Genomic DNA, 26,279 nt, shown 5'->3' on the forward strand with positions numbered 1-26,279 from the left:
TGAGCTCTTTTTGAGAGCGAAATATTTTTTATTAATAATAAATTTTTGATAAATCAATTTGCATCTAATGGGTGTTGTTCGCTGTGGGACTTGTTAGATTAAACTAGAAGTCGGATGCCATGTTCGGCATCCAGTCTAATGCGGTATTTTATTTTGTTGCTGTATACATATATTATGAATCCAGCTTCGCACAAGTGTTTTATTGCGGACCGGAAAAGAGGAATACCGGCATTTATGGTAAGTTGTGGATATTAATATTGAGGAAACTAATTTGGAGGTATTGTTTTGGGCAGTAATGTTATTATGAAATCCCGCTTGACATTCTTAACCTTTTTGTTTTTTTTATCCTCAAGGGTTATTATAAGTTCGTTCAATAGTATAAAGAAGTCGAGATATATATACACCCTTTTATATAATGCTCAGAATGATATACTACTGTGGGCAAAAAGTAAGGTGAATTTATTTGTCAACCTTCGCGAGATTAAAATTTCGCTCTAGTTATTTTTCATGAGTTGGCAGCACTGTTAATAACATCTGGGCCAACTTTCATGTGAATGTCATTATCAGTAATATATTTACGCTTGTGTTTAGCAAACGACCAAGAGTGCATTTTTCGATTTTTACAATGTCTGATTTGATTGAGCAGAGAAGTGCCATCAAATTTTGTTTGCGGAATGAAATTTCGGCTGCGGAAACGTTTAGCATGTTGTAGAAAGCATTTGGTGATTCGACCATGTCGCAGAAAAATGTTTATAAGTGGTACAAAGACTTCAAAGAGGGTCAAGAACGTGTTGATGACTTGGAGCGCTCCGGACGACCATCGACGTCAACAGATGACCAACACGTCAATAAAGTGAAGGAGTTAGTGCTCAAAAATCGTCGGTTGACTGTTAAAGACCTTACTGATATGATCGGAATATCAGAAGGATCTGTGAAAACCATTTTGAAAGACCATTTCGGCCTACGAAAAGTCAAATCTCGTTTGGTACCGAAAACTCTCAATTTCTTGGAAAAAAGTCGTCGCGTTGATGTGTGTGAAACAATGCTTTCAGACTATCAGGACAAGTTCAAATGCATCATTACGGGAGATGAGACTTGGATTTATGCTTACGACCCTGAAACAATCGACCAATCAAGCGAATATCGTGCTAAAGGCGAGGCCAGACCGAAAAGAGCACGTCAAAGTCGTTCAAAAATAAAGGTCATGATGACAGTTTTTTTCGATTTTCGTGGTGTGGTGCACTATGAATTCCTTCCACCTGGCCAAACTGTTAATAAGGAATATTATTTGAGCGTTATGCGTCGTTTATGTAAAGCAATTCGTCTAAAAAGACCAGAATTATGGGCCAACAACTCTTGGTTTTTGCATCACGATAATGCACCGTCTCACACTGCACTCGTTCTTCGTGACCATTTCGCCAAAAATTCCACGCATATCGTTGGTGATGGCTATACCGGAAATGGACATGTTTCGAGGATTGGAAAAATCGTTGGCATAAGTGTATTTCATCGAGAGGGGATTATTTTGAAGGGGATGAAATTGATTTACAAGAATAAATAAAGATTTTTCATTTTACAACCAAATTCACCTTACTTTTTGCCCACAGTAGTAGGGAGTTAGTTTAGTAATGTCCGTCTGTCAGTCCGTATGCATGGTAACTCGGAAAAAAAACTAATTTCAATGAAGCATAATACACAAATTACGCTTTGCTTAAGGTAGTTTGGTATTGAGAATGGGTGAATCAGTATATTTTATAAAAACTTGGTGCACGTGTTGCTCCCCGGCCGCCGTAGCCGAATGGGTTGGTGCGTGACTACCAATGGGAATTCAGAGATAACGTAGGCTCGAATCTCGGTGAAACACTAAATTTAAGAATAGAGAATAGAGGTCGCCCCTCGGCAGGCAATGGCAAACCTCCGAGTGTATTTCTGCCATAAAAAAGCTCCTCATAAAAAATATCTGCCATTCGGAGTAGGCTTGAAACTGTAGGTCCCTCCATTTGTGAAGCAACATCAAGACGCAAACACCCAAAAAGGTGAGCACGTGTCAATTATATATAAATATAAAAAATATCTGCCACTCGGAGGTAGGTCCCTCCATTTGTGAAGCAACATCAAGGCGCAAACACCCAAAAAGGTGTGTGCATGTCAATTATATATACATATACATATATATATTGATCCCCACCGAACAGAACTAATCTCTATATACCTGGGCACTTTTTAATAAAGTGCATTTTGGAATGGCAGTTTTTATCAAATTGATATACAATGAAATGTACGAGATGTATGGGACAAGCAATACAAGCAATACACAACCAGTGAAGACCGCAATAGCCTTGTATAATGAACCCCTCAACGTTGACGACCATCGCAAACGAAAACCGGGCTACGAGTGACGGATATGCACCTGGAATGTCCGAACCCTAAATAGGGAAGCTGCCTCTATCCAGTTGGCGGAAGCCCTCAAAAAAATTAAGCCTGATATCACCGCCATCCAGGAGATAAGATGGAGAGGGCAAGACTGCTCTAAGCAAGCAGGCTGCGATATCAACTACAGCTGCCATGCGGAGCGGCACGAATTAGGATGCGGATTTGTTGTAAGCGGGAGGCTTCGGTCCCACGCCTCTAGGTTCACACCTGTGAGCGATAGGCTAGCCACAATCCGTATCAAGGCACGGTTCTTAAACATAAGCCTGATTTGTGCGCACGCCCCAACGGAGGAAAAGGACGATGCCATCAAACACAATTTCTATGCGAGACTCGAGCAAGTATATGACCGCTGCCCAGCCCACGACGTGAAGATCGTACTCGGGGACTTCAACGCAAAGGTTGGGCGGTCTTCGGTCCCACTGTCGGTCAGTTCATCCTCCACGAGACCTCATCGAACAATGGTCTAAGGCTGATCGACTTCACTGCGGCGCGAAACATGGTAGTTAGTAGCACCAGATTCCAACACTTCAACATCCATAAGGCCACTTGGCTGTCCCCTGATCAAAGAACGCGCAACAAAATTGATCATGTTGTGATCGACGGAAGGCATGCTTCATGTGTGCAGGATGTGTGAACGTTCCGTGGAGTGAACATCGACTCTGACCACTTGTCGCAGCCAAGATACGGATGCGGTTATGCAATGCGAAGAACGTGCGCCCCACTATGCAACGAAAGCTAGACGTCGCTAAGCTGCTATCACAACGGACTGCCAAAACTTATTCCGCTGACCTCTCGGAGTTGCTCCTCCACGAACTTTGGGCACATATATCCCGCTCTATGCGAGCTGCCGCTGAAAAAACCATTGGGTTCCAACGCCCACCTAAACGAAACCAATGGAACGACGAAGAGTGCCGCGAAGCTACTGCAGCGAAGAACGCAGCTTACAAAACAACTCTGCAGTCAGCTGCAACGCGGGCCGTGCGAGATAACTACAAGGAAAAGAGATCGGAAGAGAGGCGCCTCTTCAGACGCAAGAAACGAGGAGTACAGTGGCTGGAATGATGCTCGAAAATTCTATCAACAAGTCGAGCCATCTGGTTATGGATACACAGTCCACACTGGGCATATGGAGAGAACACTTCTGCAATTTACTTGCTGGCGTTGACGCACCCAATTCCGCCCCAGTAGAAGATGACCCGATACCGCCAATCGACGATAATTTGGACGTTCCACCACCTAGTCATGCCGAAGTCAGAGTTGCCATTCAGCGGCTCAAGAATAACAAAGCGGCTCACGCTGACGGCTTGCACGCTGAATTGTTCAAGACTGGCGGCGATGTGCTGATAGGGAGCATGCATCAGCTCATCTGCAAAATATGGCTAGCAGAAAGCATGCCCGGCGATTGGAATCTCAGTGTTCTTTGTCCTGTACTGAAGAAGGGTGACCCGACGTTCTGCACCAACTACCGGGGTATCAGTCTTCTAACCATCGCTTACAAGGTCCTGTCTAGCGTCCTATGTGGAAGAATTAAGCCGTTTGCCAATACATCGACTAGATTTTCACATTACGCCAAATCCTGGAAAAGACCCGTGAAAAGCAAGTCGACTCCCATCATCTCTTTGTCGACTATAAAGCTGCGTTCGATAGCCCGATAAGGGATTGCCTGTACGCCACCATGTCTGAGTTCGGTATACCAGCGAAGCTCATAGGGCTTTGCAGAATGACGTTGAGCAACACAACCAGCTCCGTCAAGGTAGGAAATGACCTCTCCGAGCCATTCAGTGCCGTTCGAGGTTTCTGACAAGGCGATCCACTGCCATGCAACCTCTTCAACTTCGTGATGGAAGGGGTGCTCCGAAAAGCAGGTGTGCATCGTAATGGCACTATTTTCTACAAATGTGTCCAGCTCCTTGCTTACGCCGATGACATTGACATTATCGGCCGCTGTAAGCGAGATGTCACCGCAGCGTTTTCTGCTATCGAAAAGGAATCATCACGAGAATCACTCTTGCTAATAGGTGTTATTAAGGGCTAAGTAAGCAATTGAGTAGTCGAGCCCTCTCTCGCACGACCAAACTGGCACTTTACAAGACGCTCATCATACCCGTGGTACTTTATGGCGCAGAGGCATGGGTAGTGTCACAAAGCGATGCAACCGCTCTTGGCGTGTTCGAGAGAAAAGTTCTTCGTAAGATCTTCGGTCCTGTGCACGTTGGCGAAAACTCCTGTTCAAGAATGAACCACGAGCTGTATGAATGAAAAAGCTCCAGCAAAGAAGGTGTTCGAAGGCGAAGTCCAAGGGAGCCGACGCAGAGGAAGACCATTGCTCCGGTGGAAAGACCAAGTGGAGGAAACCCTGTGCTCGCTAGGTGTACAGAATTCGAGAAGGCGCGCGCGGAGCAGAGGCGCCTGGAGAGAGCTAGTGAGGTCGGCCGTAACTCGGTAACGGGTTGTTATGGCCACCTAAGTAAGTAAGTATACAATGAAAAGTGAAAGCATTTTTCCAAATATTTATTACACACATGTCCAAATAAAATTTTACGAAACCGCGTACACCAAACACCAACATTAAAACGCACGCCACATCGGGGGAGTAGCTCGGCCAAATATCCAAAAAGGCAGTAATACATACGTATATACGTATATACCTATATATCTTTTTTGTTTCTTCATTTATTGTAGATATTTGGAAATCTCTGTGTATGTTCGAGTTTTTGACGTATCGTGGCACTACTGATATTGATTTAAGTATTTTGGATTGCACTGTGTTTGATTTTGATGCTAGTACAGTAGAACAGGTAGGCCCAAAGACGGTATCGGGAATTCTTTCGTCAGGTAATTGTTTCCATTGGGTGTTTTCCGCACAGATTCTGTATTCACAAACTTAGGTTAACTAACCCTCAACAGGTATCGCCTTCTATTTATTCAAACTGATAAGGAGTGGCGTCTCTATCAAAATCAAAATGAGCGAAAAGTTGTGTATAAGTAAAATAATACCAGTCGCCCCTCCGAGTGTATTTCTGCCATGAAAACGCTCCTAATAAAAAATATCTGCCGTTCGGAGTCGGCTTGAAACACCTCCATTTGTGGAGAATCTCTGGAAATAGCCTGTTCTCACGTGAAGATGACGAAACCCTCATATCAGTTTTAAGCCATAATTTATTGACATGTTGCTAAAGGTTAGATCTTTTTAGGGAATCATTTATTTCGTCAGCACGTGTTCCTCTAGTCAAAACTGGTAAGATTTGACGGAAATCTCCTGAGAACAGGATTGTACATCCACCCATAGGTTTTGTTGCGCAAATCGCGCATTGTCTTATCCAGTGCTTCCACAGAAGGCTTGTTTGACATGGCAGCTTCGTCCCAGACTATCAATGAGCAATCACGCATCAATTTTCCTGTATTGCTCTATTTAGAAACACTACAGACGCTGTTGTAAACATCGGTGGCGATTTTCAGCGGGAGCTTGAATGTAGAGTGTGCGGTTCGGCATCCTTCCAAAAGCGTAGCGGCAATGCCAGATGACGCAACAGCTAATGCAATTTTCCGGTAGATCTCACTTTTCTTAAAAAGCAGATTGATTAAAATGTTTTTCCTGTACCTCCTGGGGTATCAAGGAAAAAAAATTCCCTTCATTTTTATCATTTGTTGATAGTAATGCAGTGAATACTTTTTTCTGATCGATGTTTAATCGTGGCTCATCTTGAGCTATACTTTGTAAAAGTCTCGTTTGATCGTATGAAGTTTCTCTTGCGTATTCGGCACTGTTAGATAAATCTGAGTTAGTAGTATTAGCTGGCATCGGCAGCCCAAAATCCTTGATCGAATTACCCGAAAGTAATTGCACTACTTTGTTCAATTCAAATATGATATCTCTTCGTCAAATATGTTTTAATCATATTGTACATCATCTGAGTTTAACTCTCGCCGTCGTCGAATCAGAATATCACAGGCCATAGTTTATTGAAATTTATTCCATATATTAACAGAATCAGTTACTTGACAAAACACTACTATGACGGCAAATAATTATCTTACTGAAGTAGCTGAACTACAAAAAGCTGCTCCTAATAATGTGTTTTCCCAATGAGAATCGCCTTCCAAGAGCCCCATAGCTTTCCGTGCTGCTTGATAAGTATTGTAAACAACACGTTGTACAGTTCTTAGGTGTGCAAAGGATGTCGGGCCCATTACAATATGCAGTAACAAGCATTCACTGTTGTTGGGATGAATCACGTAGGCTCTGCTACGAGCATTCGTTTTTTCACTCCGGGGAAACCATCAACCGCATTACTTTGTTTTAGCCGTTGAAAAGTTTTAGACTGGTTCCATGTATAGTAACTTGGAACTATGTCATATGTCAGTGTTTTCGCGAAATCATCTTGAGCACATAACTTGAAGAATGCTGTCAATATTATATCCCGAGGGTTATTAACAACTTCTTGTATATTATTCTCAGTGAAATGACAAAGTGACAAGTGACAAAGAGTATGTCCATTTTCTAAATTAATTGCAAGGTGGACAATTGTGGAAGCCCGGTCGTGCACTTCAAATGATAGAATCCTCCATATAGCTCCAGAGCTGCAGATGTAACATACAGACTGATATATTTCCACTTCATTTGGTGATTGTATGCTGAAAGTGGCTTGATGTTTCATGGTTTCGGACGGTAACATTTTGCCCACCTTGTTCTGGCGATCGACGACGATATTTGGGATATCCGTCATCGATAGTACTTGTTTGAGTTTGGAACGACTTCGGAAATTTTATGCTGCATTTAGAATATCGCATACATGGAGAATTTGGGTTTAAAATCCCGCAAGGGCCGTGTACCATATGTTTCTTTACGATTTCGTACATGATAGGATCTTCAGCTTTATCCGGTAATTCAGCTGAAATAGCCCTGTCAATTTGGTTTGGTCTAATTTTGTTCACCAGCAGGTGTACATGTGGTAAGCCACGTTTCTGCCATTCTATTGTGTACATATGACAGCGCGGCGGACCGAATATATGAGAGGGGCAGGAGTTTCTGTACTTTTAAATGAAATACTCTGTTAACTATATCGTATCTGTCTTGTGGAGTTAAATTGGTGTTAATATTTTCTTTGATTTCCGACCAATTTGGGGTTACATGTTGTAGTTATAAATAAATCAGGTTTGCCGTAACTTCTGACGTAAGCCATGGCGTCTTGCGATTTTTCGTGTAATTATCGAGGTCCACCTGTGAATGATGAAGGTAGTATAACCGACTGCCCAATGCCGTTGCGGTGCTCATTCGCATGTAAAGCATCCTGAAGATAAACGTAGTTTTCGGCTCTGAATTTAGTTTGATTATTACGGATGTAGGCCAATCTCTCGGATTCAATTTTCGCATATTGATCTACCAAGTATAGGTTTGTTAACATTCCATATCTAAGCAAAGTGCTGAAATTGTTACGTCTTGTCATTATACATCACAATGTTTTACGCAGAGGTGTACCACCGATTGGGTCAACTTGAGAAATATTAATTGCATAACCATTTTTGCCACGACATAGCATCAAAGGATATTGTAAGCTGTCATAAGATCTGTGTAACTCTGAAATTTTTTCTTCTTCTCAATACAATATCTCTTTTGTCAAATTGCTGTCCAGATATCACCATTGCTACTTCACTCGTGGAAGGCGCATTGTATCGTCCCATGTGTTCTCCAACTGGATCTTTATTTGAATGGATTACGACATTAAAGTCAGGAGTATCGGCTGGAACACTGTCAATCGCCGTTTTGAAAGACTGTATGTAGCAATTATGAGAATGTAACATATCTTGGAGAGATCTAATCAAATCTCTACCAATTGGCTGTGCGTAGATGCTTGTGTATCTGGATCTGCAATAAAATATTGTATATGTGCAGATATTTGTGATCATCGGGTCGATGTGGTCCTTAAATTTTAAATGTAGGCACAAACCCACGCTCAACGTCTTGCTTACTCTTAAAAGAGGTCATTTGCGTTCTTATAATGGCATGATTTGTTTGGATTTCTGATGATCACCGTTAGAAGAGAGTGAAGGGGTTCAGGTGGAGGGAGAATTTCTTCTAAGTTGACTTTTCCTTGTAAGCAACACATCCTTTTCGATTCGTCTTTGAATTTCAATGCCAAGCAATGTTCACACACTACTGACATAGTGTCAACGACACAGAAGAGTTAGTTGAAAGATACCGCGAAAGCGTACGGACGTGTACGGAAGGTGTACGAGAGCCGCATCACAATATTCAATATTCAAATCCATATTCATATTTATTAAATAACTTTTTGACGTGATAACGTCTTATAATTCGATTTAGCCGGCTGCACGCACGAAAAAATGTTTCGTTACCTTGCTCGTTTGTCGTTACCTTGCTCATTTGTCGTTACCTTGCTCATTGTCGTTATCTTGAATGAACTGCAAGCGAAAGCGCGGAACGAACGACAAAGCAAACGAACGGCAACGTTCGACATCTTGCTCTCTCCTACTTAAGTGAGCGTATATATGTATGTATATGCGCATATGTACATATATAAATTCACGTATTTGTATTTGCATATGCCTTCTTATTGATTATTATTAATTTGATTTACTTGAAGAATTTAAAATAAAATCAAGTTTGTTAATCATACCTGTTGTTTTAATGTTATTATTATACATTTTTTTATTATATATGAAGGAAAAAATGTATGGCTCTGTCCTACTTCAGTGAGCATATATATGTATGTATATGCGCATTTGTATATAAATTCACATGCTTGTATTTTCATATCCTTCTTCCCGTGTGCATGGTAATGAACCATCTCTCTGTTGAGAATAGGACGATGATAGAAAAAGTAGGAAATGAAAGGGAGTGTTTCGAGTGTAAAGTGTCTTGAAAAAGGCAAATCGATGATGGTGCCTCTTACTGTTGTTGGCTTATTAACGTCTGATGCACAATCGAAATTGAACATATCTTTCTTGAATTTGATAAATGTTTCGTCATTTTTCACGTTTGTGTAAATGTAACTTGACCTATTCCATTGCAATTCCATTTACCTCCTCCTCTATATCCATACAAAATATCTATCAAACAAATAAAATTAAAATTTTGTTTTGAAAATTGCAACCCTTACATCAGTATTTTCTTATGACGTTGTCACGTTAAACTATCGTCAGTAAACCGACTTTACAGACAACCTCCTTTTTATTTCAAATACACTTCACACAAAAATTAAGGGAGCAGTAAAATTTCCTAAATTTCTTAGTGATTTTAGAAAAGCTGTATCTCGGTGAAAAATGGGCGCACGGAGTTTCGACAAAAATCATTTAGAAGCTTTAAATTTCTAGTTTTAAGATCTTTAAGAAATTTTTTTTATTTAACGGTTGTTTTGTAATCGTCAGTCAAAGGGCGACACAAACATTTCCGAAATTTTTTCCCTTTTTTTTGATTGCACGGGCTTGGACAAATTTGTCCAACTAAAACTAGCCATACAGTCAACTACCTTGATTAAAAAAAATAAATAAATAATTGGCGCGTGCACTTCTGTTAGGTGTTTGGCCGAGCTCCTCCTCCTATTTGTGGTGTGCGTCTTGATGTTGTTCCACAAAATGGAGGGACCTACACTTTCAAGCCGACTCCGAACGGCAGATATTTTTATGAGGAGCTTTTTCATGGCAGAAATACACTCGGAGGTTTGCCATTGCCTGCCGAGGGGCGACCGCTATTATAAAAATGTTTTTATTAATTTTGCTTTCACCGAGATTCGAACCAACGACCTCTCTGTGAATTCCGAATGGTAATCACATAATCATAATTTAATTTTTTGAGAAAACCCGTAAAAAAGGCGTCTTTTTGTGTTCACTTTTCAAACCAACGTTAAGACTTTGTTTTATACTATGTTATGATGAGAAAAACTTCACAAATTTTCCATTACAATTCCATGGTTTTTAATTAGAATTTCTAATAATGCTTTCAGTACGCAGTTTTATATATTATTAAATTTTATTATAATAGAGAGCGAATTTGAAACTGCTAAAAATCCCGTTGATTTTTTATAATTTTTTTTCCTCGGCGATGTTGCGCATTTTTTCCACATAATAATTACCATATTTTTCTAATTTTTGTATAAATTTTAATATTTGGGCTTATACCATTTTTGTTAGATAATACCTTTATAATAAATGAAAGAAAAATACAAAAAATAGGTATTGAAGACTGGCGTTTTGTTGCGAGATTTATATTGTGATTATGAAACCATATACGATTTTCCGGAACATTTGGACCACAACACCTTCTAGCGGGTATATTCCTATGAAGTACTAGTCATTTGCCACGTTTAGGCTTGCAAGTCCAGTAATACTTGCTCAGTTTTAAGGGCACATTTCTCAAATTATTTAGATAATAACCCAAAAGAATAAAATGGAAAATACACAAATAAGCATGTGTTTGTCTATACATATATACGCATGTTTTTAACTAAAAAAACTTAATATATGTGTCACTATACCTGAAAAATTTCTAAATTTCTGAATTATATTTTTATAAATTTTTAATACACATAACTTTAAAAAAGGGTTTATTGATTAGAAATTCTAACATATAATTGGCACAATTGGAGGGACCTACAGTTTCAAGCCGACTCCGAGCGGCAGATATTTTTTTCATGGCAGAAATACACTCGGACATTTGCCATTACCTGCCGCGGGGCAACCGCTATTTCTTCATTTTAGTGTTTCACCGAGATTCTAACCTACGTTCTCTAGGAATTCCGAATGTTAGTCACGCACCAACCCATTCGGCTACGGCGGCCGCCGTATCAATTCGCTTTTCAAATTTTGAAAAATTGAGGAAATTGTGTTTAATAATATACATACATATTTTGACTTCATTTCAATTTATTTTTAATAACAATTTGTCTGTTTGAAATTTGACTGAGAAACCGCAAAGAACAAAAATGTCAACAAGGTTGCAATCTCATAATATGTACATAAGTATTATTTTTACGTTACTGGTCGTGAGTGCGTGAACATTTTTCTTTAGATGTTAATGGAATATGTTTTTTTTTCTTACTAATGTTATTTTACTCAATTCATGCTTAGTAGCTTTTATTCATTTTTCACAGATTTCGTGCATTGCAAGCTAAATTTCTGTTTACGTAATTGATTCGATGAGCGTTTAATAATTTACATGCCATTTTATTAATGATATTTACAATGTCAGCGTAAACATTCAATAAAAGGAGCACGAATTTTCTAGAAGTAAAAACAAGAAGACACGAGCATTCAGCCAAACTGCTAAGAAATGTATATGCATGTGTATTTAACGGATATTTTTTCGCCGTATTCCGATAGCAATACTCGTATCTCTCGTATCAACTGTCCAAGTAAATACGAGTACATTGTGGTTCAGTATGCTCTGTCAAACTACCAAGAAAAGACTTAAATACGAGCAGCGCTTACAAATTGTAGAAATTTATTACCAAAATCATATTTCTAACTCAGTGGCTTTTTGAATAAGCAAAATTGTCGCATGTGAAGCGACATTAACTGAGAGGCGACTCATCAGCAAAAAATGCATTGATTGCTGCTGTTTGCACGACGGAGGAATCGTACGCTTAAAGCGTGAACAATATCAAAAAAATTAAGAAATTTCAACTCGGAAAACAATGTAAATATGAAAACATATCTGCACATCTACTCTTATATGTACATACGAGTACGTGCACATACAGCCCGCGAATAAATATAGCACCTCAACATTTTGACAAGTTTTACTATTTATTTATTTACTTTTCAGTTTAAATAATGTTTTTGTATTTTTATAAAGACCATATTAACCAAATTTCAAACTTAATACACGATTTTTATAAACTCGACAAGTTTTCATCAAAATTTCTAATCAGAATTAAAAAAAAAAATTGTATACGCAGTTTTATGGCCCATTAAATGTTAGCACAACAAATTGAAAGTTAGAAGTCGCATAAAATGTTCATTGATTCTTGATAATTTTTTTCTCTGAAGCTGTTTCGCATTTTCTCCGTATATAAAAAATTTCGCGCATTCCTCATACAAGTTTGGAGAAACATTTAAGAAAATCAACGGGATTTTCTAGAAGCTTCAAATTTACGCAGCTATTTTTTAAATTTTTACAATGTTTCTAAAATAAATTTCTTTCATAATTTTTACTTGCTACGGCTCTTGCGGGTTTTTCTATAACAAAGGCAATTTATAAAAATCAACGCGATTTTTAGGCGCTTAAATTTCATGAGTCATGTTACCCTCCCATGCATACTCAAACATTTTATAAAAATCGACATTCAAATAGATGGAAATTTGTTGAAATTTTCTACATTTTTTAAGTTTGAAAGTTCGTACGCTTAAAGCGTGAACAATATCAAAAAAATTAAGAAATTTTAACTCGAAAAACAATGTAAATATGAAAACAAAAAATATGCGTTATACTCGCCGCTGTAAATGTATGCACGTAAATACATAGAAACCATGATATTTACAACATTTATGGTAGTGACACCTACAGTTAGTTAGCCTTAATGAAGTAGAAAAGCTTCGATAAATAACCCACTTATATATTGACACTCGGTTACAAATTCTCTTGTTCATTCTGAAAAAGCTTTCAAAACGAAAGCACTTTTACTAAAAGCAACGAGAGAGGCATTGGGCCAGAGAATGTTAATGGAATTACATTCTCTGATTGGGCTAGTGGATGAATTATGCCTGGAATCTCTGTTTACATGTGCATACACATTTACCTATATATAGTCGGGACATTGTTTGTACCCAGCAGAGAATATAGTTTTTTAAAATGTAAGCAGTTGCTCGAACACAAAAAGGTGTTAAAAATAAATTCGAACTAGAAAAGCATTGGAACAATCTATGGAACTGTTGTGGTCACTTAGTGCTCATATTCGGCCCGGTGGCGTTTTTTTTTTTCGGTTTATTCAACATCGCCTATGGTTGTTGGAAATGATCGAATGATGTTACGGAAAATTAAATCGAAGCGTAAAAGCCGACTGAATAACTATTTACAGAATACTTTATTGCAGCCTATACATGAGGAGAGTTGGCTCGCTTAGGCACGGAACAGAATTACAGCAGGATAGTGTGTAACGGATTGACGGGTTGTGATCAGCTGACGCATTTTGTGATGCGGGCACACGTCAACCTGTTACCCGCTATCCGCTGCATTTCTGTTCAAGAGGTTAGCTTAACACGAACTCTAGATATTTTGATTAGAAGTGGAGAAAAAGTAATATTTGTAGAAAAAACATTTCGTTTTCAAAATGGTGTGCTCATCAGCAACTAGTCGCTCAGTGGTTTGTATTGGTATGTTTGAGGATGACGTGATTTTTATTTATTTATTTAATATTAACTAAGCTAAAAGAGGGAAAATAGTGCGAAAATTTATTTTCAGTCAATTAAATGCATCTTCTCTGAAAGAATTTTTTTTTCTTAGCTAGCATAATAGCTTCATATTGGCGAAACTTTGTAAAAGTAATTCACAAAATATAGTTCTTGGATTAAATTAAAAAAATTTTTGTTTTAATATCACATTTGCTAATTTTCGCTAATAACTTCTATTTGTATCATATATTTAATTATACACATAAATATATACATAAGTGTGATATATTACACTGTGCGACAGTGAAATTATACTTTTATGGAGACCTAGTTCAACTTGTAGGTATAGTAAAACTAAGAAAAATGGTATAGGAGAAATTTCCAATACACCCCCAAAATCTCATTTTATGGCCATAAAACCGTTTTTCAGTAGGTTGATGTGAAGAATAACTCCTAACTTCGCCAATTTCCATCCGATTTCGAATTTGCTTTTTTAGTTCGAAAGAACAAAAACAAGCCTTTTTGACAGTGTGTTGACATTTTTCCTGAAATTACAACTGACGAGACTGTAGACGGAAGTATTTGGAATTTTTTTATTTTTTCAACTTTGACATAATTTTTACGATATTATCCGATATTGAGGATTTTTTTTAGTACTCTACTGTTATAGTAAATTTAATTTTGCGTCAAATAAGCTACATTTGACCGTAATTGAATTAAAATTAATAGAGTTGTTTGAGTTTTAAGATTTTATTTTATTTTTTACTAATTTGGTATGTAGGTATAGCTTACGCTAAATGGGAATAAGGACGTGTTTTGATGCGTTATTATAGATACGTAATATTTATTGGAGTGTATATGTATACATAAGAGTACACTGTACTGCATACAACAGAACTGGTTAGAACTTACGAAAATATCTGGCATATTATAGCACTTTTTTTTCAATAGAAATATGAAAAAGCTCCCAAGTGTACCAAAGTTCACACTGTACATTGATTAACAAAAGAAGTTTGTTATTATAATTTAACCTTATTAAAACGTCAAAGTTTTATTGTTTGTTTCATTGAAATTTAAGAGATATAAATCAAAACGTTGCCAGAAAAGTCGAATTTCTCAATATTCTCCGATGATGTGGCATCATCAGCCTTATCATAAACCAGATGATTGTTATTTTTGTAAAACGGACGTAAACGGTCATCATTATAAAACTCGAAAGCACATAAAGTATGCTGATGTTGCAACTGTTAAGAACCCCGTAGTCTTGGACGATATGATTGACTCAACTGCAGGTCATGAACTGAAGGAAGTTCAACTCATTGCTGATGATGATCGAACTGATAACAATAAACCTGATGATGAAGAGTACTTTCCGTCTTCTCTATCGGGAAGACAATCTGAAACGCTCGCTTCTCGATTTAAACAATGGAATTTAGTTGATGACGACTTCAGATGAATGATGATGATCGAATTTCTTACAGAGAAGTACTCAAAACTGATGAAGAGAATGACAAATGTACCGTAGTATACTAAACTCCAAAGGGCCGTTTTAAGTTTGGAACCAGTTCCGTTGTGTACTGCACCGTACCGCACCGTACCATACCGTACAGTGCTGCACTGCACAATACTCTAATAAATATTATGTGTTTATAATGACACTTGTTATAATTTTCATGCTTCGAAACGCATACCAAATCTCGTAGTAAAAAAAAAGAAAAAGTCTTAAAACCCACACAACTCTATTAATTTTAATTCAATTACAGTCAAATATAGCTCATTCGACGCAAAATTAAATTTACTATAACAGTAGTGTACTAAAAGAAATCCTCAATATCGGATAATATCGTAAAAATTATGTCAAAGTTGAAAAAATAAAAAAAAATCCAAATACTTCCGTCTACAGTCTCGTCAGTTGTCATTTCAGAAAAATTGTCAACACACTGTCAAAAAGGCTTGTTTTTGTTCTTTCGAACTAAAAAGCAAATTCGAAATCGGATGGAAATTGGCGAAGTTAGGAGTTATTCTTCACATCAACCTACTGAAAAACGGTTTTATGGCCATAAAATGAGATTTTGGGGGTGTATTGGAAATTTCTCCTATACCATTTTTTTTAGTTTTTCTATAGCCACAAGTTGTGCTAGGTCTCCATAAAAGTATATTTAATTTTTTTTTTTTTTGTCACACAGTGTTATCCATAAAATAAGTTATTTACATACATACATTAACTTAAATTTATTTTCAAAGCGGTCGCAAGTTTGTTTCCGTTTAAATAAAATACACTTGTTTGCTACAATTTTTATCAAAAGAGATCTAATTTTTTCCACTTTTTCACCCTTTTTAATTGCAACTTTTTTAAGGGAGTGTCAATACTCGAATGTCACAATTGAGCAAACCTTCAATAATTGAGTCATAATGAAAAGCATTGTAAAAATAACTCTGTCTCATTTTGACTCAGATCGCATATTATGAAATACAATTCTTTTATAAACAAATGATTTACTAGTTTTATTTTCGAAGTAAAGAAAGTTTTTTTAAATAAAAATTCCCTTTTGTGAATATTATGTGAGACATAATTTTAGGGAAATTTACACTGTAACGTAATGTAATGCACAGTCTTTCTGTATTCAGTAAAATTTGTTTTCAAAACAGCGATGTTTTTTAACCCATGTATTTTCAACATCAATGAGTTCCTTATCATAGCATCGATATCTGAAAACTTGTTTGTACCAAGCTAACTTTGTAAAAGAGAATTTTTTTTCGCAACATAGTTTTAGACTGGTTATTGCAATGAAAAATATGTCATATATAAAAACTCAAAGAATTTGTTGAAATTTTTCGCTTACGGAGCTAAGAAGCAGATGTATTTTTTACTTCTTGCCCCTTTGCTCAGCTCCGTTCTGAAGCCCTGGTTGTAACGCTTAAATGCATCGTATATCGGCTTTAATGTGGTACCTAATTTTAATTAAGTAAATAAATAGTTACATATCACATTTTTTTATTAAAATAGGTATAGTTATAAACATGCGGGTACAGGTACAGTTACTGTTTAAGCAGGGAACGAATCTAGCAGTGAAGGCAGCGCAAATGAAAATATTAAACAGTGTGTTTAAAATATGATCAAGGGGGAAGCAGTTACAGTTGAATACAATTTATTAATACAGTGCTCTTAACAGTGAGATTTGAGGAGTTCTTTTAACTAGGAATACTATGTATGTATTTATGTGTCAACTATTCTGTTGCAAGTAGCTACACATTTTAACAATTAAATAATTAATCTAGCTTAACGGTGCATTTTGATAAAGCAGGCATACATTGGGCTCTTCTAACTAAATCAGAATTCGTGAAAAATTTATCGGAAGTTGTAAAAATAGTTTAAATACCATTTTAGAGCATTGCAGTGATTCATTAGTTGCCTCTGTAAAAGCTCTTCTGAGGCGCAATTTTCGGCTCTCGGACAATGTTCGGGGCATTAGAAGAACACCCTAGAGGAAAATTTTGAGTAAGATTAAAATCTAATGCATCAGTATACGAGGTATAGGTGTATAGTTAAAGTTATAAATGAAATGAGTTCACTAAACCATATTATGCAGATGGTTTAATAATAAACACTATCTTTTAAATTTATTACTAAAAAATATATTTAATTTTTTTAAGTTAAATAGACCTTAAAATCAAACAATATATGTATGTACTAGTTAAAAGCTTTTCTAACCTGTTAATTATTTTGAAAATGATCCATGAGGATAGAACTTACTACTGTGACTATGAAATTATGTGTTATAATATATATTAATTACATGTATCAAAATTAGATAATTTACTTGAAAATGGAAAGATTTGTTTAATTCCCTATAGAATTCAAGCATCGAAATTTTTTCAATAAAGATATTGGCAACTCTGCAGTTATATTTTTTGCTAGAGGATAAAGTTACTTTGACACAACTATTGCAATTTATATTTTGGAATCACAGAGCGCTAATATCGTTGCCAGATAAGACATCAACGGCAACATTTCTTTTGTTTAATGTGTCTGTCAACTGAATCAGTGTTTTGGAATCATGTATTTCGGCATCCAGGATTTAAAACTAACTATTAGAAAAAAGAATTAAATTTCAATTGGTGGATAAGATAACATAATTCTTATTGATATTTTTAGCTGAAAGGAGTATATGGAGCCATCCTCGTAAACATGTTCTGTTTTTAACTAAATACTCGTAGTCAGTGGCAGAGTCAAACAACCTCAACGGCAAAGTACTGCGTACAATTTTTCAATACAAATTGCTCAAGTTTTCTGAATATTTTTAAGAAATAAGTTTTTCTTGCTGAGCAATATTCAATCCAATGCTTGGCAAATCTCCATTTAATTAAATTGAATTAAATTAAAGGTAGTTAAATTTGCTATATTTCGTTGAAACCTCATTTTGCATTAAAAGTTAACATTTTTAAGATATTTACAAAGTTAAAGAAATTAGTTGTTTTTTTTGTAATGTTTTTGTAAAAATATGAAAACTTTCGAATTAAATTCGTATTGTAAGAATATAAGAAAAGGATTTTCCAATTTTTATTTGAACATATCTTGAAAAGAGATATAAATAAAAAAATTCTCACATAAAAGTTATTCGGATGAAATTAAAAATACTCATCTTTGCAATGACAATACTTAAGTAAAGTTTTAAAAGTGGCCAACACTTAATGTTTGACTAGATAAATAAATAAAAAAAATTAATATATACATATAATATATACAATATAATAGCTTCTTTATAAAATCTTTCGAAGGACAGCAAGAATCGAGGAATCAAACTTCAAAGACGAACTAACTTGAAATTTCCAAGCAGAGTAACAATAATTAGCATCAGTGAGCGATTTTATATGAAAATGTAAAGGCTTGATTCTTGACTAAAAAAAATATTAACTTTATCATATCGTTTTAAACCACTTATACTAACCGCTAACTCTGCCACAGACGAACATTCATAAATTGAAATGTTCCAGTAAAAGTTTAACAGGCTTAAACCACATTTTATTAGCTCTTTTGTGGGGCTATTTTTTGTAACTATTCATGCAAATATCAGTAATGACGGATCTAACTGTTGAATGCAAGTGACTATAAGTAAATGGCTTCACTAAAAATACCCACCTTCAAGAATCCCTATTTACATTGGAACGTGCCCTGTACAATTCTGCAAAAATGGTAAATCGGAAGTGGAAGTGGTACTGGCACCAAACTTTCTTCCGAACAGACGTTTAGGCACTTCTGTACACATTTTTAGATCGAAGTAGTGTGCATTGAATTGCACAGCTGTTTTACAACCACATTTGAATATTCTTGCGATTTTATGAAGTACCAAAAACCACTGATAATATTAACTATACATGCATCCATTAACGAACTATATAAGTAACGGTTTTCATATAAATTTTAGTACGTATCTTACAAACGAAAGTGTAGAACGGTTGCAGGTGTCTGCACAAATTACTATAAATATTTTCTTTTATTTACTTGTAAATATCTCTTGCAACGCCACCTCAATAAAGGATGTAAGGGCCAATTATACATACTATATTCTTTGGCAATGACAAAGGCGTAACCTAACCAGCCATTCTCTCAGCAACAGAGGCATTATGACTATTACCGTCTCTTTCAAGTGGACTACCACTGGCATGTAGCCAGATAGCTGACAAGCAGCGAACAAATTAAAAACCACACTTCTGCGTCTGAATGCTGTATAAATGCGCAGCTATAAGTTTATGCATCCAAGTTCAATATTTTAGCTATAGAAGTGAAGTAGTGAAGTTAACTGAAAAGTGTTTTGGAGGTTTAGAAACTTAGAAAGGTATTGCAAGCATTTCCTCCAGGTAGTAATGGTGTAAGTTGATAGAACAAAATATAGAAGTGAATATACATACATATGTACATACGATCAATAATATTTAAGTATGCTTTGTGTTCCACAATCATGATAAGAAAACAATTAGTTACAACAAAGATAAGAGTTGTTGTAGACAGGCATGTAGCTACTTATACATACATATGTATAGTATGTACAAATATATGTTAATCAACCATTCAAAACTTGCAAATCTGCCTAGGTATTATATATTCATTTCCTGTTACTAATTGCAATAACAAATATCCCTAATGCACACATCCCTAACATACATAGATGCATTGGCAATTGATTATTTACATACATATATTTACACATATATATTTCCGGATAATGCAATGATTGATTACCTGCTTAAATGGACGCATGCCACCATTAATGCGTAACGAATCAGCAGCGATGCCGGCAATTCCGTCCGTAGCACTGTCCCGCAGCAGTTTAAGTGAAACATTGGGAACTGTGTGCGAGTGGCCACAAGAGCTGTGGGCCCCACAACAAATGGCAGTGGTACTGGACTCTGGCTGAGAGCTTTGCCGGATTATGCGAGACCCATTTGTAGGCGATGAAGTAACGAGAACAGAGGGCGGTGCGTGTTGTTGCATCGCAGAGCTGGATATACACAGGTTACCCTGTTGAAAGGCACTTTTAACACTGTCTTTCGATGTTGACCGGTCCATGCCAATACTGGCCGTTGTCGAGATGGGCGTGGTTGACGCTCGTCTACTACAGTTACGACAAGCGCGGCACCGATTTTGCGCGCCCGATGTTAAGCTACAGGAGAGATTCTGATATGATGATGTTCCCAAATTCGGATTACTTTGGGGATGCGCAAACTCTTGCGGCGTCTGATACGTATTCAAATTCGTTATTGATATGGTCGGTTGAGAGTGTTGTTGTTGTAATTGTGATCGTGAATGTGACTGTAATTGCTGCTGTTTTAGATGATTTGACTCCAATTTCTTTTGAGTCGACCGTTGGTTTGTCTGCTCCTCTTCATGCACTTCAATATCAGGCACGGTTGCCTGCCGTAGGCCTTGTTCGATGTCATCATCTCCGCCACCTCCGCGTACACTTTCTTCGGATCCAATACGAGTTTGCTGTGAAAGCTGCGGACTCGTTAGATATGTAGAAGTGCGGTCCTGGCGTATCAAGGCGGGTTTGCCAGATGCTGAGGAAGTCATGTTCGATGTTGGTCCATTTACTGAGCTCATTTTTATGTGACGTAGTACAGAGGACTTACATTTTGGCGTATTGGATATAAGCAGTGAATCCGTTTCTTCGGAGCTGACATAACCTGAATTTGTGCTTTCAGTTAGCTTTTGTAGGGACATCTAAAACAAAACAGTGCAAAAATAAAATTAAATTATCAATGTATAAAGTTAACAGTAAATTAATATACATCTCCATACAATCTCACATATTCATCTTAACGTGCTACATTCACATCAAACTAGTGTTGGCATGGAGGTGATGAGGGTTAAACCACCACAATTTAGCCGTGGTCGAATGGGTTGGTGCCTACCAGTCGGAATTCAGAGAGAGAACGTCGGTTCGAATCTCGGTGAAAGATCAAAAATTAAGAAAAAGTTGTTTCTAATAGCGGTCACCCCTCGGCAGGCAATAGCAAACTTTTCTGATTGTTAGCGCACGCGAACGAGCTTTCTATGCTAGCTTCGTTCTAAAACCGGCAACAAACCGAACGCATCGCGAAAGTTCTTAGATGGCTCTTTATGTTTCCAGTTAAGGAGTGCAACACTGCATTAGCGCAGCGATTTTACTCTTAAATATCTGCCAGTACGTTAATAATAATAATAATAAAACCGCTTCATCGATTTCAGCCGTTTTGCATCGCAAAATTAATAATTTCTTCCAAAGAATTTATACACGCTTTTTTCCTAAGCTTTTTATGTTTGAGATTCATATGTGGTATACTTATTTCTCAAATTGACGAGTACGCTTATCCCGTAAAGGAAATAAGATAAGATGGCTTTGTTTCTACATAAATCAGAAAATTGTATCCTTACTGTATATAAAAGTAAGCCGTACATAGACGTTATCCTTCTAAGCACCAGACATGCAGGTGTACAAATAGAAGACAACCACAAACCACTTCTACAAAAGTGGTATGCGGAAAATGCACAGGCAAAGCGGAATATACCTGTAAAAATGTACTGAGTAAGTAAGACTACACGTTGCTATTATTGTTATTATTTCTTGATGCTTTACTTAAACGTGAAGACAAATATTGTGCAATTTGAAGTTAACTGGAATAAATTGGATTTTTAAATTCACCCATTCATTTGGCAGGTACCGTAGATACAGATATATAAGAAACGTCCGTGAGCTTAGTGTTAAGAACCGGTATTATAGAGACAGTAGACACCAATAAGTTTCCTTATCCTTGATATTGTAACAGTTTGGTACTATCCAAATAGCAATTAGTGCGTGTATGTTTATCTAAAACAAATGCCCGGATGTCACCAACCACTTCTTGGCATGGCCTCTTAAAGTAACTCATATAAATTCCGGTCACCGTTGCCGAATGGGTTGGTGCGTGACTACCATTCGGAATTCAGAGAGAAACGTAGGTTCGAATCTCGTTGAACACATTTTACTTACTACATATTACTATATTACATACTACATACACATATTGTGTATCAGGATTCATCGGTATCAGAATACAGCTCCTTACAAATTTATTTTACTATTTGTTATTAAAAAATCTCAAATTTATAATTACACGCTACGAAATGAAGGTTTATGTCTCCGTATTTGATGAAACCGAAAATAAATGAAAGTTTACATCTCACAAACAAAATCTCAACACAATTTTTAACCATAGATCTGTTTTTTTTTTTTTTTTTTGTTATAGGAGATCATTTTGCTCACATGAAAATGATAAAGAATTCTGCCGTGAGTAAAAGAATTGATGGCAATTAATGAAGGGCTCCTTGGCTGAGCTATTCAAATACGGCGTTAAAGAGCTATACTAGTGCATGTACAAACTGATACGCAGAATACACAATTAGAGAGGGGAGCCAACAAAAAATATTTTTCACTCGGTTACTCAAGTCTTCAACCAAATCAATTTTTAGAAAAATTTAAGACCATGTCCGAAATACTGGATCAGTTGACATGGAATATTTACCTGTACGCTTTAAATATTACCATTGAATTCGAACGGAAAAAAGGTCTTTAAATTGCCCTTCACAAATATGCAGAAGACGATACTCCATGCTTTATTTAAAAAATAATAATTTATATCTAATCTATATATAAGGCTCAGAGCTGGGAGCATTAATGACGTCGGATATCGCAGACTGTGCAACAATGATGGCATTGCCATCATTCATGTAATTATAATTCTGCATTTCTACCTGTTCGTAGTGGAAGTTAACACGAAAGGCCTCCCATTTGTGTGCCTAATTACCATCAGGAGATGGTAATGAGTGTTCCTGTTCTATTATTCAGAGGCAGTACTTGGTTTTGACCTTAAGCACTTGAACAGCTGCTTGATTTTGCATCGTTTCGTGCTTTGATACTAATGCCACCAAATTATAATTCCTTTTTTAAGTAGCTACCTTTTTCGGCAATTTTTTTTTTATTCGCTCGTCAACGTGTTTGCAATTGTGCCCGCTCTACTCTTTAGTAACATTTTTATTAGCAAAGGTCGTTGGTTTTATTGTTCATTTCTTATCCAATGATGATGTTAGCAGTTGAAATTTGGCGTAACGTTTTCTATGTAGTGGAGCGTTGAACAAATCCTTCCCCAATTCGCATGCGCCTTGCGTATTCACAAACACATACATACATAAACTTTGATGACGGTTATAGCGATGAAGGAAATGTTTGCTTATACACAAATAATTTAATTTTAATTGCTTTATATACGAAGTTACAGGCATATATTTTACACTGGTTCTACACGGTGAGTCCATTCTTGCTTATTCACATTCGCTTTCTGTGTACTTAAGAGTACTTCGGTACATAGTCTGCTTATAATGTAATAAGGCTGAAAGTTTTACATTAATTAAAATGCTGAATAGGACATACAAGTGACTAGGTAAAAGGCGTTAATGCGCTAAAGACATCATTCAGCACGACGCCACTTCATCACGGCATCATTTTTCATCAGCGCATACCCTATTCACTTGCTTGAAGGAATTTGCTATATACATATACATACATCTACAGTCAATTTAACCTTCGTGCGGGCACCTTTTTTGTTTGTCCCTTTGAGACCTCATATGTTTGCCCAATCCACATATGTATGAATGAGCAAAGGGTAAACAAGTATGTATAAGTTTATTTTCATTAAAAATATTGACGGAACAAAAACACAAAAAAATAAACCCAAACTTTAGAAGAAGCATTTCCTTGCTATAGAGCATTTCTTTAATGTTCGCCTGTGAAACACTTATGCGCATTTGAGTTTGAAAGTGTGGAGGGATTTAAATATTGATTTAGTTATTTACATATATATTCGTAGGCCTGCTCAAAATCTAATTTTTAAAAACCTATTATTTTATTTATTTACAATATTTATTCAATTATATTACTTAAGTCTATAACTACTAAACTTCACAGACCAAAAGTACAATAACGAACTCATGCTAATAAAAAAAGAAAAAAATTATGTGAGAAGAGCAATATCTAGATCAATGCTGTCTTTAGTTCATTAAAAGCTCTTGTAATGGAAGCAAAATTTGATTAAATTGATTTAGAAACTTTTGCATAAAACGGAGAATAAAAACGCAGTGCTCTGTGAGAAATGTCGTAGATAAATATTGCGAACCAAGAATCCAAGAAGATTGCGCCCATCAAGAGTGCGTGACGTCACGTTTTTCCGAGTTGTGCAGTGTTGCCAACCATTTGCCCTTCGCAATAAATTTAGTGCTTTTTTATACCTAAAATGCGAAAATTTTGAAGTTTCGTGTTTGTTTCTTTTTTTAATTTAAAGCTATTGAAGCTTTAAGTTAAAAAGGGTTTATTATACAAAAGAAGGTTAAAAAAGGCCACTCTGTGAAGATTTTAGTGCTAATGAAAATTAGTTGGTTCTTATAAAATTTGATGTTTTGATAGTGTGAATTAAATTTTTTGCTCCTTTTAAGGTTATGCAAGAATATTAAATGTCCCTCTCTCAACTCTTCGTAAGATTGCAAACCTTTTTACATATTTTAAAAGGCGTTTGAATTTACCGAGTGCGAATTAAAACCATAGAGGTGTAATCGTTTCTTCCGGTCATCAATCCTTAGTGGGACATAGAGCATCAAGAGGTGTATTAATTGTAAAAATAAGCCACAAAATACCACAAAGTACTAAAGAAACTATACTGACATTTTTACAAAAAGAGTACCTTATCTAGTTACATAATCTCAAATATAGCAAATAACAAAAGAGTTTCGCTTAAAAAAAAATCATAAATTAACTTGTACATAAGCATAATACATTTATTAAAAAAAAAATGCACATTCTAAAGACAATTTGTCACGCATACAAAGTTTTTTAAGTGATTCAATAAAAATTTGGTGTTTTATTTTCTTTAAATGGGCATTTTAGTGCGTTTTTATATCCAAAGCTAGGCAACACTGCAGTAGCGAGAGAGAGATTTGACTGCCGAAAGCAGAAGAACACAACAACACCTGCAATCGCGGGCAATGTCACCAGATGTTTAAAAAAAGTAAAGCTAAATGAAACTGAGTGAATTATTTAAGTATTGTAATTATTAAAAAATGTATATTTTACAAAATTATAAACATTACATTTTAATGAGAACAGAACTCCGAGACTAAATAACAAAAAAAAATGCTATATCAAGTTACGAAAATGGTAATTTGGCCATACTGGAGCTATAATCAAGTAACTCGTTGTCAAATTCGCTGAGCGCAAAGGAACAGGACCGAGATAGGCCCCATCTCATTATTCTTTCCATCGTGATTACGAACTATATGTACTTTTTTTTATTGACAATTGTATTTATAGTTAACTCTAAAATACAATAAGCTTATAGCTATGGCTACTGTGGCCTCAAGCTATGTACATATATAGTGCGTCTAGAAGCAAGAGGCTTCAAATCTATGGCCGTACACTGGGAACAGTAAGACGGTAAAGGTTCTACAAAATGAAGCTCTTCTAAGCCGTTGTCTATGAATTATAGCACCCGATTTTGTTCCCACATTTTCGAACAGCCCAGGCGTATGAGTAACCTACACACCTCATCCGATACTCAGTACTCGAAAAATTTTGAACGTGAACTTGAGCATATCGATTTTTTCGAAGGCTATAAGCAGAGCCTATTGAATTTAGTATTTTAGAAAATGTCATATGAAAGTATTTTTGGATATTAAGCGATAATTTATTTGTAATACTCCTGTTAATTAAATAATCGCAAATATTTTTAAAATTGTTTACCTTAAGATATTGTAAAATAGGAAATGGATAAACGGTAAAGGTTTCGAGATGCCATTGGAAAAAGTCTGGTAAGACCCAGGTGATCACATGAAGATTAAAAAGGACTCAAAGTTACTTAATAGAAGCGATGAAAACCACTCCAAGGGTGGCGCTGGAAATGATACTCAGCATGCCACCTATTGACCTTATGGC

The 26,279-nt window shown here is 36.2% G+C and overlaps 1 protein-coding gene across 7 annotated transcripts in view; it reads right to left on the bottom strand.

The window, feature by feature from the left end:
• The window catches only part of LOC128858609 (small conductance calcium-activated potassium channel protein), a 174,457-nt gene that overhangs the window by 126,699 nt on the left and 21,479 nt on the right, over window positions 1-26,279 (bottom strand). For 6 of the 7 annotated variants that reach the window (XM_054095015.1, XM_054095020.1, XM_054095019.1 and 3 more), the window contains one exon: window positions 20,024-21,004. In XM_054095015.1, coding sequence (XP_053950990.1) covers window positions 20,024-21,004 — 981 coding nt within the window. Of the gene's footprint in view, window positions 1-17,162; window positions 17,265-20,023; window positions 21,005-26,279 lie in introns of all 7 variants that reach the window. The other variant, XM_054095022.1, reaches the window with a different exon arrangement.

Source organism: Anastrepha ludens, chromosome 3 (genome assembly GCF_028408465.1).
Source record: "Anastrepha ludens isolate Willacy chromosome 3, idAnaLude1.1, whole genome shotgun sequence".
In the NCBI taxonomy this organism is placed as follows: domain Eukaryota; kingdom Metazoa; phylum Arthropoda; class Insecta; order Diptera; family Tephritidae; genus Anastrepha; species Anastrepha ludens.